Below are 14,988 nucleotides of genomic sequence, written 5' to 3'. Positions count from 1 at the left end.
ATAAGTTTTGGACACTACTGAAGAGATTTCCCTTCATGGCTACCCTGCAAACAGCTGGGATATTCATTTAGAGCTGTCCTTAAGGAAATACACCTCTGCGGTCTGAGAGTCTTAACAGCATGGTTCTTCCAAACACATACTTAAGCAGAGCTTAGGAGTTACATGCTTTGCATAACACAGATTAACATCACAATTCAAGAAATACTGCGGTAGTGCATTGTGGTGCTTTATTAGTGTTAGACATGCAATATTTATTTAATGAACAGAAATTAAAATATTAAGATAACATTTTTATCAAATTAAAGGAGCTGAAGTTGCAATAATGAAACAAAAATAAAGTTTTTCATGCATTCTAAGTTTATAGTTCTCACATGTGCATATAGTTGTGATTCTGTACCATTATTAAATGTAGACAAACTACCATTGATTGCACGAGACAAAATCAACCCTTATGTTATAAGTAATGTTCATATCTTTTACAGACTTCCTATATAACCTGGATCTTCAGCTTTTTATAGTACATTGTAATACAAGACATCTGGAAGCTTCTAAGATGAATAGGAATGGCTCTACCATTTGTAACATACAGTGGCTTCTTCAATGTACAAATTATGAAAGATAACGCAAATGCTCACTATGCTTTAGGAGACCGTGACTTTTTGAACAGAAACAAATCTCAAAACCCTTCATAAACAGATTAAAGTGCTACCTATTGCATATTAAATACTTCCAGTGACCGTATCTACATTTAGAAGTTATAAATCCCTGAAAATAGGGTTTCATACCAAAAGTGCTGACAGACCCTTAAATCTAGCATCATCAACACAGCAGCGCTATAATCCTTCACCATGTACTTCAAAGAGAGGAAGTTAGTCAACATGCTTTAAATATCACCATTTTAAAAGCCCACAGCTAACGCCTCTATCATATCTACAAGAGTAACGGATACATAAAGAGCAAAAAAGCATGAGCTTACTTTACATACTTGATGTAGGACAATAATTTTTCTTTAAAGCTGGAAGTGTAACTAAACCTCCAGTGCAGCAGTAAACATATTAAGACAGCAGTTCTGTTTGTTTTAAGATGCATCTAAAAAAGGGCATCCTGTACAGAAAGAAATGCAGCCTAGTACCTAATGAGCATGAGTTTCATTAGGTCCCCAAATCATGAAACCTTTCTAAATGCAAGGCAACATTTTCACAGCTGGAAAATTACAAATAGTTCTTGATACAGAGCCAACAGCAATAAATGTAGTTATGTATAATCTAGGGAGAATGCTACATTCATTAGTAGGTGGAAAACCAAGCTAAATGTAAAATACAGCATATATAAATATTAAACATCCTTCTTGAATGGCAGAAAGTTTAAAATTGTTACTTACAACATTAAAGTATGGCCTTGATATTTGTTCTTTAAAGTAAGTAAAGTACAGGGCTATGAGCAGAGCTATTTCAAAGAATAATTTCAAAGTATAGTGTGTTCATGGATGAACTCTTATGCTAATTTTTGAAGGAAAAAATCAAAATAATGTGGAGATGGCTAAATTTTCATCCCTACATTTTAAAGGGCAAAAAAACCTGACTGTAAGTGGCAAGTTATCATGGTTTTAAAATAATCTGCAAGAAAGTTTACAATTTTATCCTATGGGAGAAACAGAACTTTCTTTGTTTTCAACATATAAATTACTCTGTATGAAATATTTTCATTTGAAAGCTGTATTTTTTGAATCATACATGTGGGCTGAAGATGCTTTTCAAAAATAATCTCAAAGTATAGAAAAATGTTAAAATTTTCTTTCTAAGCAGAAAGTGACGTGCATGTAATCTTTCCAGAATTGCTCCAAAAGCAGCCTATATCTTTAGCTAAAAGAACTCTATAAAAATATTTTCATAGTTGTAAATGTCCCATTCTACCTCTCTTAGTAACTTTACCTTTTTCCTAAATTGCATGTCGTTCTCCCCTCTTTCTTGACAAACTGTTAGAAACAAAAGGTGCTTTTATTCACGTACAGATCAGATAAAGACTAGACAGCACATTCAAAGCTTCACTAAATTTCTTCACTAATGCACAAAAATTGATCTTTTCGCTACCTTTAATCTGCTTATCGTTCTTAGTATGCAAATATGTCAAATGATCTGCTTTTAGTCAATTATGCAGTTTGATATTCTACATTTACATTCTAAAAGGAGTGATTTCAGAGGTGCTAAATATAGTAGAGTTTCATTTTAATAATTATAAGTTGGCTTGCAAGTGAAAAGTCATTGGAGCATATTCTCTGGTTAGTTTACTTGTTAAACCCCATCGGTGTGTATGATTTAATCATTGTAGGTACTACAGATGGTCTCATACCAGTTAGTTTGAAAATGACTGTGGAATTCAAAACAATTGCACACCACTTCTCCATTAACAATATGAGAAAACCACTTGCTTCGGCCAAACATTTGAAAATGTTTAAGAACTTTTATGGAAATACTGCGTAACTGAAATACATCTTGGTGTAATTAGGAAATTAAAATCTAATTGAGTGCAAACCCTAACTTCCAACAGTAAACATACCATAACTTAGTACATAACCTTTGGCACTTCGAATATATTACAACAAATTTACAGTCATTTAGATCTTAAGTGGGTCAAAAGAACATTCATGTGGTTTATGAGGTACCAAACTTGATAAATCCTTAGGCTGTCAAAAGAGAGACTACCTGATGAAGTGGGCCCATTTCTGTGCTACAAACGTCTAAATGCAGAGCACTACAAGTAGGTAGGGCTTGAAATCACTCAGGCACCATCCAGGCACAACGATCTACACTAAGGGATCCCAACGGTGGGTTGGGAACACTCAAACTGCATACATTTTAGGGACATAGCGCTAGGGGAATGGGAGGTAGTTGCTAAGAAAAAGAAGAAGAAAATAAAAAGAAGAAAGAAAGAAGAAAAGAAGAAAAAGCCAAAAATAAGTACATGAAATCTGAGAACAATTGTAGAAAGAAGTATTTTTTTCTAACAAGAATAACTCTATGCTGTCATACAATACTAACATTGTCAAAAGCAGATAGAACTTTTTCAACTTTTCCAGATCATAATTATTCAAGATATTACTAATTTTTGCAGTTTTAAAAATGAAATCTTATTTAGATCTTTTACAACAACAAAAAAATTGGAATTTAATTTCAAGCTTTTTTTCCTCCTCAGCAACAGCCATTACATGGTGGTCTAAGAAAAAAAAACAGATCAGGTGTAGAAAAAGAAGAGGAGGCAGAAAAGACAGTCAGTTTTCTTAAATCCAAATCTAAAATATTCTCTGTACTTTTTTTTAATATCATCTTACTGTTTCACAGCAACAGACAATCCAACTGAGACTCTTATGAAGGAAATTAAAATTAAAATCAAAATCTATTTATGTCAATATTGTGAGGATTCTTCTCCTACAGTATTTCCCATTATACGTTCATCACTATATTTTGCCAATTTATTGAATAACAGATACCTTTTTCATATGTCATTTTACAAACAATTATTAAATAATCAGGAAGACATTTACTACATTCTTCTTTCATTTGCCTCAATGAAAACTGACTTTTAGAAATACTTACAAGGAATACAGATTTTTTTTTTTTAATGAAAAGCCTTTCTAAGTACTCTATATGTGTTTAAGCAACATAGCCTATTTCTAAAGGCATATACTTCGTTGTCATAAGACATAAAAAACCTTAGATAGATACATATCATGTAAAACTCAACCTTAAATTGAGTCAGTTCTATATTTTTTGAATTATCATGTCTACTTAAGTCAGTCTGTTCATTTCTCCTACATTTTCACTGTAGTAGACTTTGACTGAACAAAGTATTCATATCTTTATTCCATACTTTTCTCCAGTCCTACCTCCGACTCTATTAACACTGTTCAAAGTACTTTAACATATAAAAGGGCATGCAATAACTTCATACAAAAAGATCCTCAAAACAACCTTATGTCATGAGCTCACTACCAAAGTTCAACCATCATACACAAAATTCAGCATTTAAGTGTAAAATAACTGATTCCAGCATGTGCCATTTCTGGAATGGCACAGTATTTTTTACATTGTTATACAAAAAGCACATTGTATAGAATACAGCATTTACTCTGCAAAGATTGTACATCACTGTTTTCCTCTAATGTGTGTAGAACAAACTACATTCCATTGCAACAAACCACACTTAGGTTTAGTAAAGCGTACTACATTGGCTTGAAAACAGTGGTCTCGATGGCATGCTGTAATATCAGAATCGATATATTTGCATAATACCAATAATCATTCAAGAAAACATTCATAACAGCACAGGCTTCCCAGCTGAAACTGCCACATGGTGAACACTAAGCTATTATATAAACTGCATGGACATATTTAATGTGTATTATTAACTCTACTGTAAGTATTCTGTACCTAAAGGTGTTTTCAAAAAGAAAAAAAAAGTTATTTAGGTAATCTAACAGAATATTACTTTTGGCAGTCCCTGCTAGTGTTTGGAGTAAAAAACAAACAAAAAAAAACCCCCACGCCATAGTCCCGTCCTCCCCTGATTCCTGAAATTTCTTAGGAGAAAAGGAATGAAGAGAAGTCAAAATGTTAAAGTGTGATTTCCTTCCACTAACGTATTCAGCAGAAAGTACCATCAAGTATCGCTATCTTAGCTTTTGGAAAATTTGCCAGCTTTTCGAGAAGGTTCATATGGCACTCTGAGAATACTAGGTGTTTCTTCCATTACTCGTACAAGAAGATTATCAATGTAATCCTCAAGTTCACGAATATGGGTGTCCTTCTTCTTAAGTTGCTCTTTATGTTTCACCAGCTCCTGCAAAACCTCTTCGTAAGTAAGGTTACGGTATCCTGCAGTGGCGTCGAAAGGATTTCCATCCTACAGATAAGTTTAAAAAAATACACCAGATTTTATTAGATAGTTCAGTGTTCCGAACAAATTGATGGATTATCGCTTTTCATGTTTCTCATGTGCACCTCTTGACAGAAGCAACTTCTCTTAGACAACATACCTCCATTTGCTCTAGAGCTTTTTCCTCCAATACCCCCACTGGAGCAGACAACTGGAGATAAGTTGCCCAGTTTGAAGTAAGTTTCCCACACTGTCACCTCAGAAAAAAATATTGTTCTCAGTGAGATGTATACCCAGTTAATGACCGTACCAGCAGTAACCACAAGAACAGTTAGCAGGTCCATTTTGGGAAACCAGCTATGTGGTAACCTTAATTATAGAAGAACAAGAGAAAGAGCCCTGAGAATTCAAATCCTACTGTAACTTTCCTGTGTTCTCGCCTTTTCAGCATATCATAGCAAAACATTTACTCAGCTCTAAATGACATCAGCCCTCATCTGTCTTTCATATTCTATTTTTAGTCATCAGTGGTTCTCCAGGCCTTGGCCTCTGAATCATATAATAAAACTTTCAGTTTTAAATTTCAGGTGAAGGTAAAAGGCTGCATCTTATTTGCACCAGAGCACTTAAGACAGAAATGTGTACTACTAAAAGATCTTGCTAGTCTGCTTGCTTGCTTTAAAGCAGGAGGGGCCCAGAATTAAGCAGGAGGGAAAACAGAATTGTTTCGGTAATGATTTCTGACGACTCACTAAGTGCAGGTATTAGCAGAGATGGACAAATTAGTCCCCTTAACAAAGGGCAACATGCGATCCAAAACACTACATACTTCAATGTCTTATTCTGTGTCAAGAAGAATTAGCTGTGACCTTAAGTAATCAGATTATGAAAAATCTGGAAATGTATAACTGAGAAAAAGATTGTGAGAGTTGGTTTATAAAAGTATTAGCACTGTTAGACATGCTAAACAGTATGTTTTACTGATTCAGAAATGGAGACATTTAAAAGATACGGAACCTCTAATTAAGTAAAATAATCTAATCTCTCAAATCCTGCACCTTTAACAGGGCAGAAGAAGAACACAAGATAGCTTTTGTTTACATAGAAACTTGTCCTTAAAAATGATAAAGCTTGCACCGCTAGGAAGCACACCACATAATAAAGTCATATTCATTCCTTTTCTTTCCATACAGCTCCATATTTGCACATTGGCATATGTTGAATCATTAAAATATGCAGGTGGCCAAAGTTTTCAAATACACCTAATTAAAAGTGATGGTGCACTGCAAATAGGCTGAAGTACGACAGATCAATCAGCCTCTCTCCATCAATTATATTCTAATAGTAGCTCTCGAAAATATGTGCTTTTAAGGGTTTCTCACTACATTTCAGATATTTAATGTCACATTTATGTACGTGTATTCAGTATTTTAAACTTATCAAGTTACAAGATTGTAAGTGATCAATAACTCCCACTTTATTAAAATTGCTAACATGATGAAATCTATAAATAGGTTAGTAATTGATTTCCAACTAGCACAGAAGAGAAAATAACTTTACTTTGTGGTCATTATATTTTTAGCACGTTTTCTTCTACAAGAAGGAAGTGAAATTTTCCCTTTATGGTACTAAATTTTTGCACACATTGGAAAAGACATCATTAACACTTCCATGTCTAAAATATAGGGTTTGCCTAATTTTCTGATTTGGCAAAGAAACGGGAATTAAGATGCAATGATGTCTTTAATTATTATATAAAGTTTACTGGAAAATTGTGTGTAATACATATGCTTTAAAGATGTTTTGTCATACACATGCTCCATATAGATCTTTGGGGGAAATAACCTATCACATTAATTACACAAGAAAATTCTAGTTAAAGGATGTTAGTACTTTAAATATTGTTAAAGTTAAGAAGATTTTAAATGTTCAGTTTGAGCAAATAAGTGATACTTAAATGTTTAAGGAACAACTATATCTCAACAAAAACAGATACTACAATTTTAATACAAAACATTAATCTTTATTAAGAAAAAAAAGATTCTAAATAACAAGCTATGCAAAGAACGGTTGTCTCAGCTACAAAATACTATTGGGGTACACACTGACAGCCAGAGGAAATGGAGTTAGATAAAATGAAGGCCTGGCAATCTCTGATCGTCTCTTTATTGTTCTAATGAGGAATTCTGCTCTGGGAATATCATCTAAGCTACTTTCACATCTTTTGTCCTACTTACTTCATCTTCCTTTCAGTTCTTAATTAGGCCTTAAAGAGCTCGCACTGCCCTTTCAACTGGCTACTGCTCCCATTTAAACACTGCTTTCAGAGACAGGTGTTGGCACCAGAGTAGAAGACATACAAACATAATTACTAAACGTGATGCACAAGGAAGAAATATAATAACTTGGTGAGGGCTATTATTGCAGAACCTAATAATAAATTACTTCAAACACCTTAGAAAGCAATCCTGAATATTTAAAAAAAAAAATCAAATGGTTTCATTCAAAACTATGGTTGAGATATAGTTTCTTCTCCTCCTAATTTGTATTTTGTATTAAATGAGCACCACCTCATAATCCTACAATTGACGTTTAGGATAGCTGGTATTCCAAACGAAAAATCATCAAGGATTTCTTTTATCACCTTTAAATCCTTTAAATAAAACAATTTACATCTTATTTCTTGAAAGAATTAAACCAATGCTTTTACCAGCAATAAATTACATGATTTGCAGTAGTACATTTGCAAGCACATAGAAACTGTAATTATGGTTACTTTACAGACAATAGCTGCTAAGTTAAATCAATTTTTTTGATGTCGCTTTTTGTCAGAGATTAAGTAACCGCCTGGTAGAATTCAGTTTACTATCTGATCAAAGCAGCCTTCATATACTCTGACATCTCCCACCAGTTACTTACATTATAAAAACTTGGGCATTTACAATAACATCAAATGTTATTACAAATCATTTACATAAACCAGCAAAAAACAAACAGTACAAAGTCATATTTGCTTGTGAAACTTGTTTTCCATATATTTTAAAGATTGAAAACAAACCCACTTTTAAAGATTTCATCTGTGGATTTTTTTGGTCTTTTCTTAGTACACAATTTATTCTAGGTACTTTTAGAGTCAAAAGAGTATTTTGAATAATAACTTCTAGTATTTCTATTTGTAGTGTTTTCTGAGAGGCTGATTTTTTATTATTTGTATTATTAATCCTATCATATATCAGTTCATTACTTCCATTTTGATTTGCCATATAAAGGCTGTCCTCAAGTCTCCGACTATAGTGACAGGACACTCCTGTTAGGTCAATTAATACATCACTGCCTAATGCAGAGTTCCTCACCTGACTATTACTTCTCTAGAGTCATCTGAAATACCCCAAAGCAACAGTTTTCTTTTTACTTTCTGTGCAAAGATCTGATTTTTCCCTTCTTCTCTACATCATTATACCAGAAGTACACTGCATACTGAGTGTATAACTCTTCTTTATTTCCAAATTTATATTAAGCCTGTAATTTTCTAATTGGATTTTCTGGATATGTCAAAAGAAAAACAAAAAAACCCCAACATTTCTTTATAAGAGGTTAAACAAGAATAATAGCTTATATTGTGTCAAGCACCAATTAGTTGGCATTTACTGATGGCTTTCCATAACACTTCATAACTCACCATTGTTTTCCTGAGGTCCTCAATGCCAGAAGGATTCATGTTAAAACTGTGGGAAAAAACCAAAACCCCAAATATTAGCAGTGCATACTTATCTGACCAAAACATCTACTAGAAGACACTACTGAATTAGGTATACAGCTATAAAATATTTAATACGATTTATTTTCTTGATTTGTTGAACTTAGGAAAAGTAGGAAAATATTCAAAGTTAATGGAAATTTTCATATATTCTTTGTTCACAATTGTTTGTATTTTTCATATTCTTTTTGTCATAAAGTTTGAGTAAGTAATTAAGAAATGTAAGAAAGGATACTATGGATGGGGCTTCCCTAGCTCTTCTCTTATCTCTAGACCTACCTTGAGCTTCTAAGCAAAAAGAGATACTTTAAATTAAATATTCTGGAAACAGGTCCCTGGGATGAGATTGTTAAAAAACAACAAAACCCTGCAGACCAACGTGTATTCCCAGCTTTCATGGCAGCTGCCAGAGGAGAAAGGTCCTTTAGAAATTCCAGTGAGATCATCAGCTTAAGTCAGAGCTGAAAAGCCATCTTCTGTCAGCAACATTTGTTTCGTACTTAAAACTGACTAAATAATCTATGATTTTATAAACCTAGTGATTATCCCACATATCCAAAAAGCAAACCTATTTCATGATGTTGTTGTGTTAGAGATTTTTTTCTTCCCCAACTGCAAAAGTGCAATTGATATTGATAAAAGCAGCCATTGTCTAAGTGTCAGGCCTAAGAAATGGTCCACTGGTCTCTCAGGTTGATGTAATTATTAGCAAGTATCTTCAAAAATCAGTGCTGCTATGTTCCTATGTACTTGGTACAGCAAGTTTGTAGAGAAAACTAACGCTCTGAAAATATGTTCAGAATTTGGATATGGCTCACAAATACTATTTACTTGGTAGCATCATAGCAGACATCATTCTTTCACATCACAGAATCTACTATTTAGTTAGACTGCATGTACTGGCTGTCACGGGTGACATCTGTTGACTGAGAATAATGCAAAAAGTTACAAAAATATGTTTACAATTTTTTTTTATTTTAAAGGTAGCTTAAAGTAAGGAACATATATTTTGTGACTGTTTATCACTTTGTTATCTGAATTTATAAGCCGTAAATTTCATGGTGCAAAAGTGGAAGGGACAGAATTTATAAACATAAATTACGTAAAATGTAAACCCTGATTTTTTTCTGTAAAAAAAATTTTTGTTTACAGTTTTTTTTTAACATTAAAATTTTTTATTCTCTACATTATTTTTCATTTCCAAAGTAGGCAGTCTTTTGCTCATACAGAAGTCCCGTGAACCATCTGCTGGACTGAGGATATTAGATAGGAGTGGATTGGATTGCACAAACAGTCACAACTAGAAATCAAGAGGTGTCTGACGAACCAAGTTCTGGCTAATTCCCATTATACCTGCTTGTAACAGTGATCCGCAGCAGTCTGCCTCGTTTGCTGGAGACCAGTTTTGAATGAGGGGCCTCTTTCATCGGGTATTGTCTAAAAAGCTAAAGGCAGGAACCCTCCCTCACAGCCTGCCTTTTAGTTTCACACTGATGTGTCAAGCACATGATGAACTTGCTTCATTCATGGCTGCCTGTCGTGATCCGAGTACAAAAAAATCGAGTTAACTGAACTGGATCGAATTAGCTTGGTGAAAACCAAGAATGTCTCTATTTAACGAAGTGTGGCGTTAATTTGGGATATCTTTCTTTTGGGACTGTTTCCTCATGTTAGACAAGATATAGAATAATACGGCCTGACTGCTCAACTGAGTGACTTTCTGAAAGGTTAAAAAAGCAAGATCTTTCACTGCCTTGAATGACTTCGTAGTTTCTGTGAAATAAGTTCTAGGACTCTTTTTCATAGCAGCAGCTTAGAAGAAAAGCAGCAGTTCTGACTACGAAAAGTTACGTTTGAAAATTAGAAATATAAATCACTTGCAATATGGACTGATTTTTTTTTTTAGCTAAAAAACCTGGAATCATTTCCGTAACATTGCGGACATTGTAACTGCAATTACAAAAGAGCACATCTGCGTATTTTACATGAAGCAATTTGAATATACTTGCAAAAAATGTAAAACTATTAAACAAAATATTCCCCAATAAAAACTCAAACCCCATGAATACTCTTACTCATATTTTAAAGAGATATGTGGAAAATATACTGCTGCTCAAGGAAGAAACAGGTGCTGAGATTGCATATAACATTTTTTAAATCAGACTGTCTGCTAAGTAAGGTGGGAGCTCCGCGGCCTCGCTGAGCCCCACAGGGTTTCCTGCCAGCGCTCCCAGGCCGAGGTGAGCGTGAGCAGATGCAGGCTCTCGCCGCTGTACCCATTATTCACTGTCCGAGGACCATGTAATACCTCAAAAGAAAATACTGTAAAATTATAAATGCATACAGTTGGGGGAGTTGCACGTTTGGTGTATTGAAATTCATGACAGCGTTTATTTTTTAATTTAAATTTCATCACAATAATACACCCCTAAAGTTACCATCTCACTTGATTACCGGTAATAGCTTACAGAAAACACGCCTCTAGGACTACAGCCCACACACTGTACAACCATCATAAGCCTCCTTCGAGCAGCCATTTTCTTGACTTCCTAAGAGCATTCTGAAATCATTGATCTAAGCAATTATAAAAAATAATGTCTTTTTTTTTTGCTGTGTTACAATCACAGTTCAAAGTGATACTGCTAGTTATAGTCCCATCTCTGTTTTTTCCCCAGGGTTTGATAAATTGGCAGGGAACTTTTGCTATGGAAGCATGAAAAAACTATGTTCACAGCTTGGGAAAAAAAATTCCTTTAGCTTTTTTTTGGGTGCACTTTTCTGTGAACAGTGATTGTAAAAAAAAAAAGTGGCATTGTGGGATTCTATGATTATTGTTTCTCAATTATGCCCAAAATAAATTTGCTCAGTTTACAAGTAAAAAGATGATTCTTTTCTAACAAATGGACTTTCTGCCAACTCACCCTGAGAACTAAAGTCAAACTGAGTTTCTCCGGCTCATTGTCATTAACACTGTGTGTAACTCCCAGGGGTTATATCTAACGCCTCCTTACTGGACACACCTTCCAACCTATACAAACTGGCTTGACTACTCCTCTTTATGTTCACTGAAAAGAGCTCATCTACCTTCTTGCTCCTGTGTCCTTCATCATCTCAAGGAATCAAGTAATTTTCTACCTCTTCCACTTATCCAGACAGGGCAAGAAGCCCCCCTCTCCACCACTGTGAAGTCTCACGTGCCTCAAGGTCATGTCCCATGTCCCATAATGGTTTTTAACAGAAGCTCCATGGTTTGTCTCTTACAGCTAATAAACTTTCATTCACTCCGATCACCTTCAAGAAAGTTAGGAACTAGTAAAAGGGAGGTAAATCACACCAGCACAGATTCAAAATCAGCTGCGGTAGGATCATGCAGGTAACACTGACCAAGCAAACCGCCCGACTTCTACATTGCCCCTACTCCACTATAAGCAGAACAGACTTCTTCAATCTAGCACAGAAATTAGTCATGTCCCCCGTTTCACTCATCTGGGAATTCAATCACTTTCCTTAACAGCTACTTTATATTAGATATTTTTACCAGATTAAATTGTATTCATTATTTTATTGCAACTTTTTCTTTACATGGACATTTTTACTGAATAGTAAAGTTTGTTTGAATTTCTGGGGGTTTATTAGGTTGGATTTAAATTTTAGCTCATCTGAGATGAGAACCCTTCCCTATCTCCACATTGCTGGGGGGAGAAAAGTGATGAGAAATAAAAATAGTATAAACTAATAATGGAGACCGACATACTATAATGCTGATTCTGTAGAGTGTTTTGGATGACTATTTCATAATCATAGCAAGCATATTATTTTATACTTTGTTATTTTCCCTAGTTAAATACATTTCATTAGAACTACATGAAACTTACATTTTTTCATAACACTTACTTTTTATGAGGTAGTTAAACACTTACATTGCATGCTGATTACTTGCAGTTTGTATAGAAACTTCAATACAGTGGAGTGGAGTTTATCAGGAGGATGTATCACAAGCTCAAGTTTATGACTGGAGCTTGTAATTTTGTCTTCTGAAGTTTAATAGTAGTTAAAAATTCAAACATTAGGTCTAGTGTCTACTTAAATATTTAGCTTCTAAATGCCTACAGATTAAAACAATGTTTAAAAAAATCTTTCCTATAACTGATTTAAACATTTTAGTGCCTGAATCATTTACTCTGACAACATAATAAATGGGAATCAGACTCCTAAATTATGCTGTATGGAAAGTATATTTTCTTAAGGAGCAAAAGCTTTTTACTTATCTTTTGCTATTCGTATTAGTGATATGATCATTGTACTGCATACTATTAGAAATTAAAACTATGATACTTAGATTAATCATTACTATTCAACATTGAAACCTTCTGTGCTAACTTGACATCCTGTAAAATATCCATTATACCAATAAGCTCAGTGTGAGCTTTCAGGTTTTTTCCTTTAATATGGAACGTCTGTGTACAGGTAATTAGCAAAGCTCTACCATGTCCATTTTCCATTAGAGTTGAAATATTATTCCTATTCCTACTTCTCGGTCGTTGGACTGATTCTTATTACATTGCTTATGCATTTTTCTTGGGATTCTCACAACACATATCAAAACCTTGAAATATGAGGATGCAATTTAAGTTATTACCAATGTACTAGAAACACAAAAGAAATGAATAAAATCAGATACAGTTAATGAAATTCAGAAACGTAGCTTTCCATAGCATATTATTAGCCTGCTGTGCCTGGCAATGCAGACATCACTTTATACTCTGAGAAGGAATGACTGTCATGTCTGGCAGCTAAGCAAGTATGGAGTAAGCATATTATCATTTATTTCCCAATCAGATTCTGGGGAACATCACTTAAGACACTTCACTATATAAATTGTCCTGCTGTCAAGCCATGCTCCAAGGCCTTCTGGAGTTTGTGTAACCCCAAGAGGACACAAAAAGATATCAGGTTTTGTTGCTATCACTCCATTTCTTAATATTACTATAAAGTCTCATGCCAAGAGTTAAGAAACTGGACCAAAACCCCTGAACTCTGAATGTAAGACACACTTTTTTTGCAAATCATTTGTTCTCAAGCTACATATTCTTTACATAGACTCCTTTGGAAATGGTCTGTTCGTGAGTATACTGCTGCACTCTATGGAGCCATTCATAGAAGGCAGAAGGCTCCATGAGACAAAGAAGTTACAGTTTCAGAATATGGTGCTCAATAATGCTCCTGAACAATACGCACTTCAAGGAAGTAGCCTTTTCTCTCGTAGCTCACATATATCTCAAATTTAGTGCAGCAGAAACACAACAATGCAACTATACAGAAACACAGAAACTTTCAGTTAAAACCACTCGAAAAATTTAACAAAATTTTGGCTTTATGTATAAACACCTTCATTTTGAAAACAGACATGAATTTGGATCCACCATAGGCTGGTGACCAATTCCGAGGTGTCTGATACTGCTGGAGACAGCTCGAGGGAAGTGGAGGCATCCAGGGCTGCAGTCACGAGCTCTACCAGAATGCTAGCCTTCTCCACTTGTACTTGCACACTGCTGGACACATTACTCATGCAAATTCATTTATTATTCAGGACTTACAAGACATTCTAAAATCAAAAGTGATCTCACACAGTGTACTCAACTGAATTTTAATTAAAGTTTCTGGAAACAAACAACAACAGTTTTACATTAAAAAGTTAATATTTTTAAGCATATAAATATTCCTCCTTTTACTAGGCAGTTATGCTATGGCTAAAAAACTAATGAAGTTTTATTCTCAAGAGACCACTAAAGAACTGCTATACTAAAAGTTATGCCAGCACCTCCACCAGAAGACCCTACTATTAGAGATCTAGAAGTCAACCAAAAAAATCAAACAATCCTAAAGTAAAATTTTATATTGAAACTTCCAGAACCATTTTTGAATGCTTAAAAAAATATTAAGATAAATTAAGAACTAATTCTTAGTTCTCATAATGCAACAGAAAAAAAAAAGTTAATCAATTTTACATAGCTTCTGCATTTATTAATAAAGAAACTGGTTATAACTATTTATTTGGGTTTTTTTTAAAGAAAATAGAGCAGGCAGTGCATTTCCCCTTGGGACAGATAATATGCCTCGTGCATCCACTCAAAAAAGATTCCGCATGCCCTAGTGTGCAGCAACAGACAATGAAAGCTTGAAAAAAATCTTGTCATGCAGCCAGCAGGATGAACTTTCAAAACAATGTTCCTAAAACAGACAACTAATTAGGAGTAAGTGATTGCTGGTGAAGAGCCTGCAAAAGTCAAGATTAATACTAAGTATTTCTACAATATCTCTCTAAGAATTGACTGCTCCAACCCACTCTAGTAATGTCC

General features: G+C 34.4%; 1 protein-coding gene across 1 annotated transcript in view; it reads right to left on the bottom strand.

The window, feature by feature from the left end:
- Positions 1-202: 202 nt before the first annotated feature.
- The window catches only part of RAB11FIP2 (RAB11 family interacting protein 2), a 34,152-nt gene continuing 19,366 nt past the window's right edge, over positions 203-14,988 (bottom strand). Inside the window, exons 4-5 of the mRNA XM_050899239.1 lie at positions 8,552-8,597; positions 203-4,899 (exon numbers count right to left, since the gene is read on the bottom strand). Coding sequence (XP_050755196.1) covers positions 4,672-4,899; positions 8,552-8,597 — 274 coding nt within the window. The 3' untranslated portion in view covers positions 203-4,671. The remainder of the gene's footprint in view (positions 4,900-8,551; positions 8,598-14,988) is intronic.

This window comes from Gymnogyps californianus, chromosome 6, assembly GCF_018139145.2.
Source record: "Gymnogyps californianus isolate 813 chromosome 6, ASM1813914v2, whole genome shotgun sequence".
NCBI classification, from domain to species: Eukaryota; Metazoa; Chordata; class Aves; order Accipitriformes; family Cathartidae; genus Gymnogyps; species Gymnogyps californianus.
The sequence above is the reverse complement of the archived record's forward strand: the minus strand, read 5'-3'. Positions and strand labels throughout refer to the sequence as shown.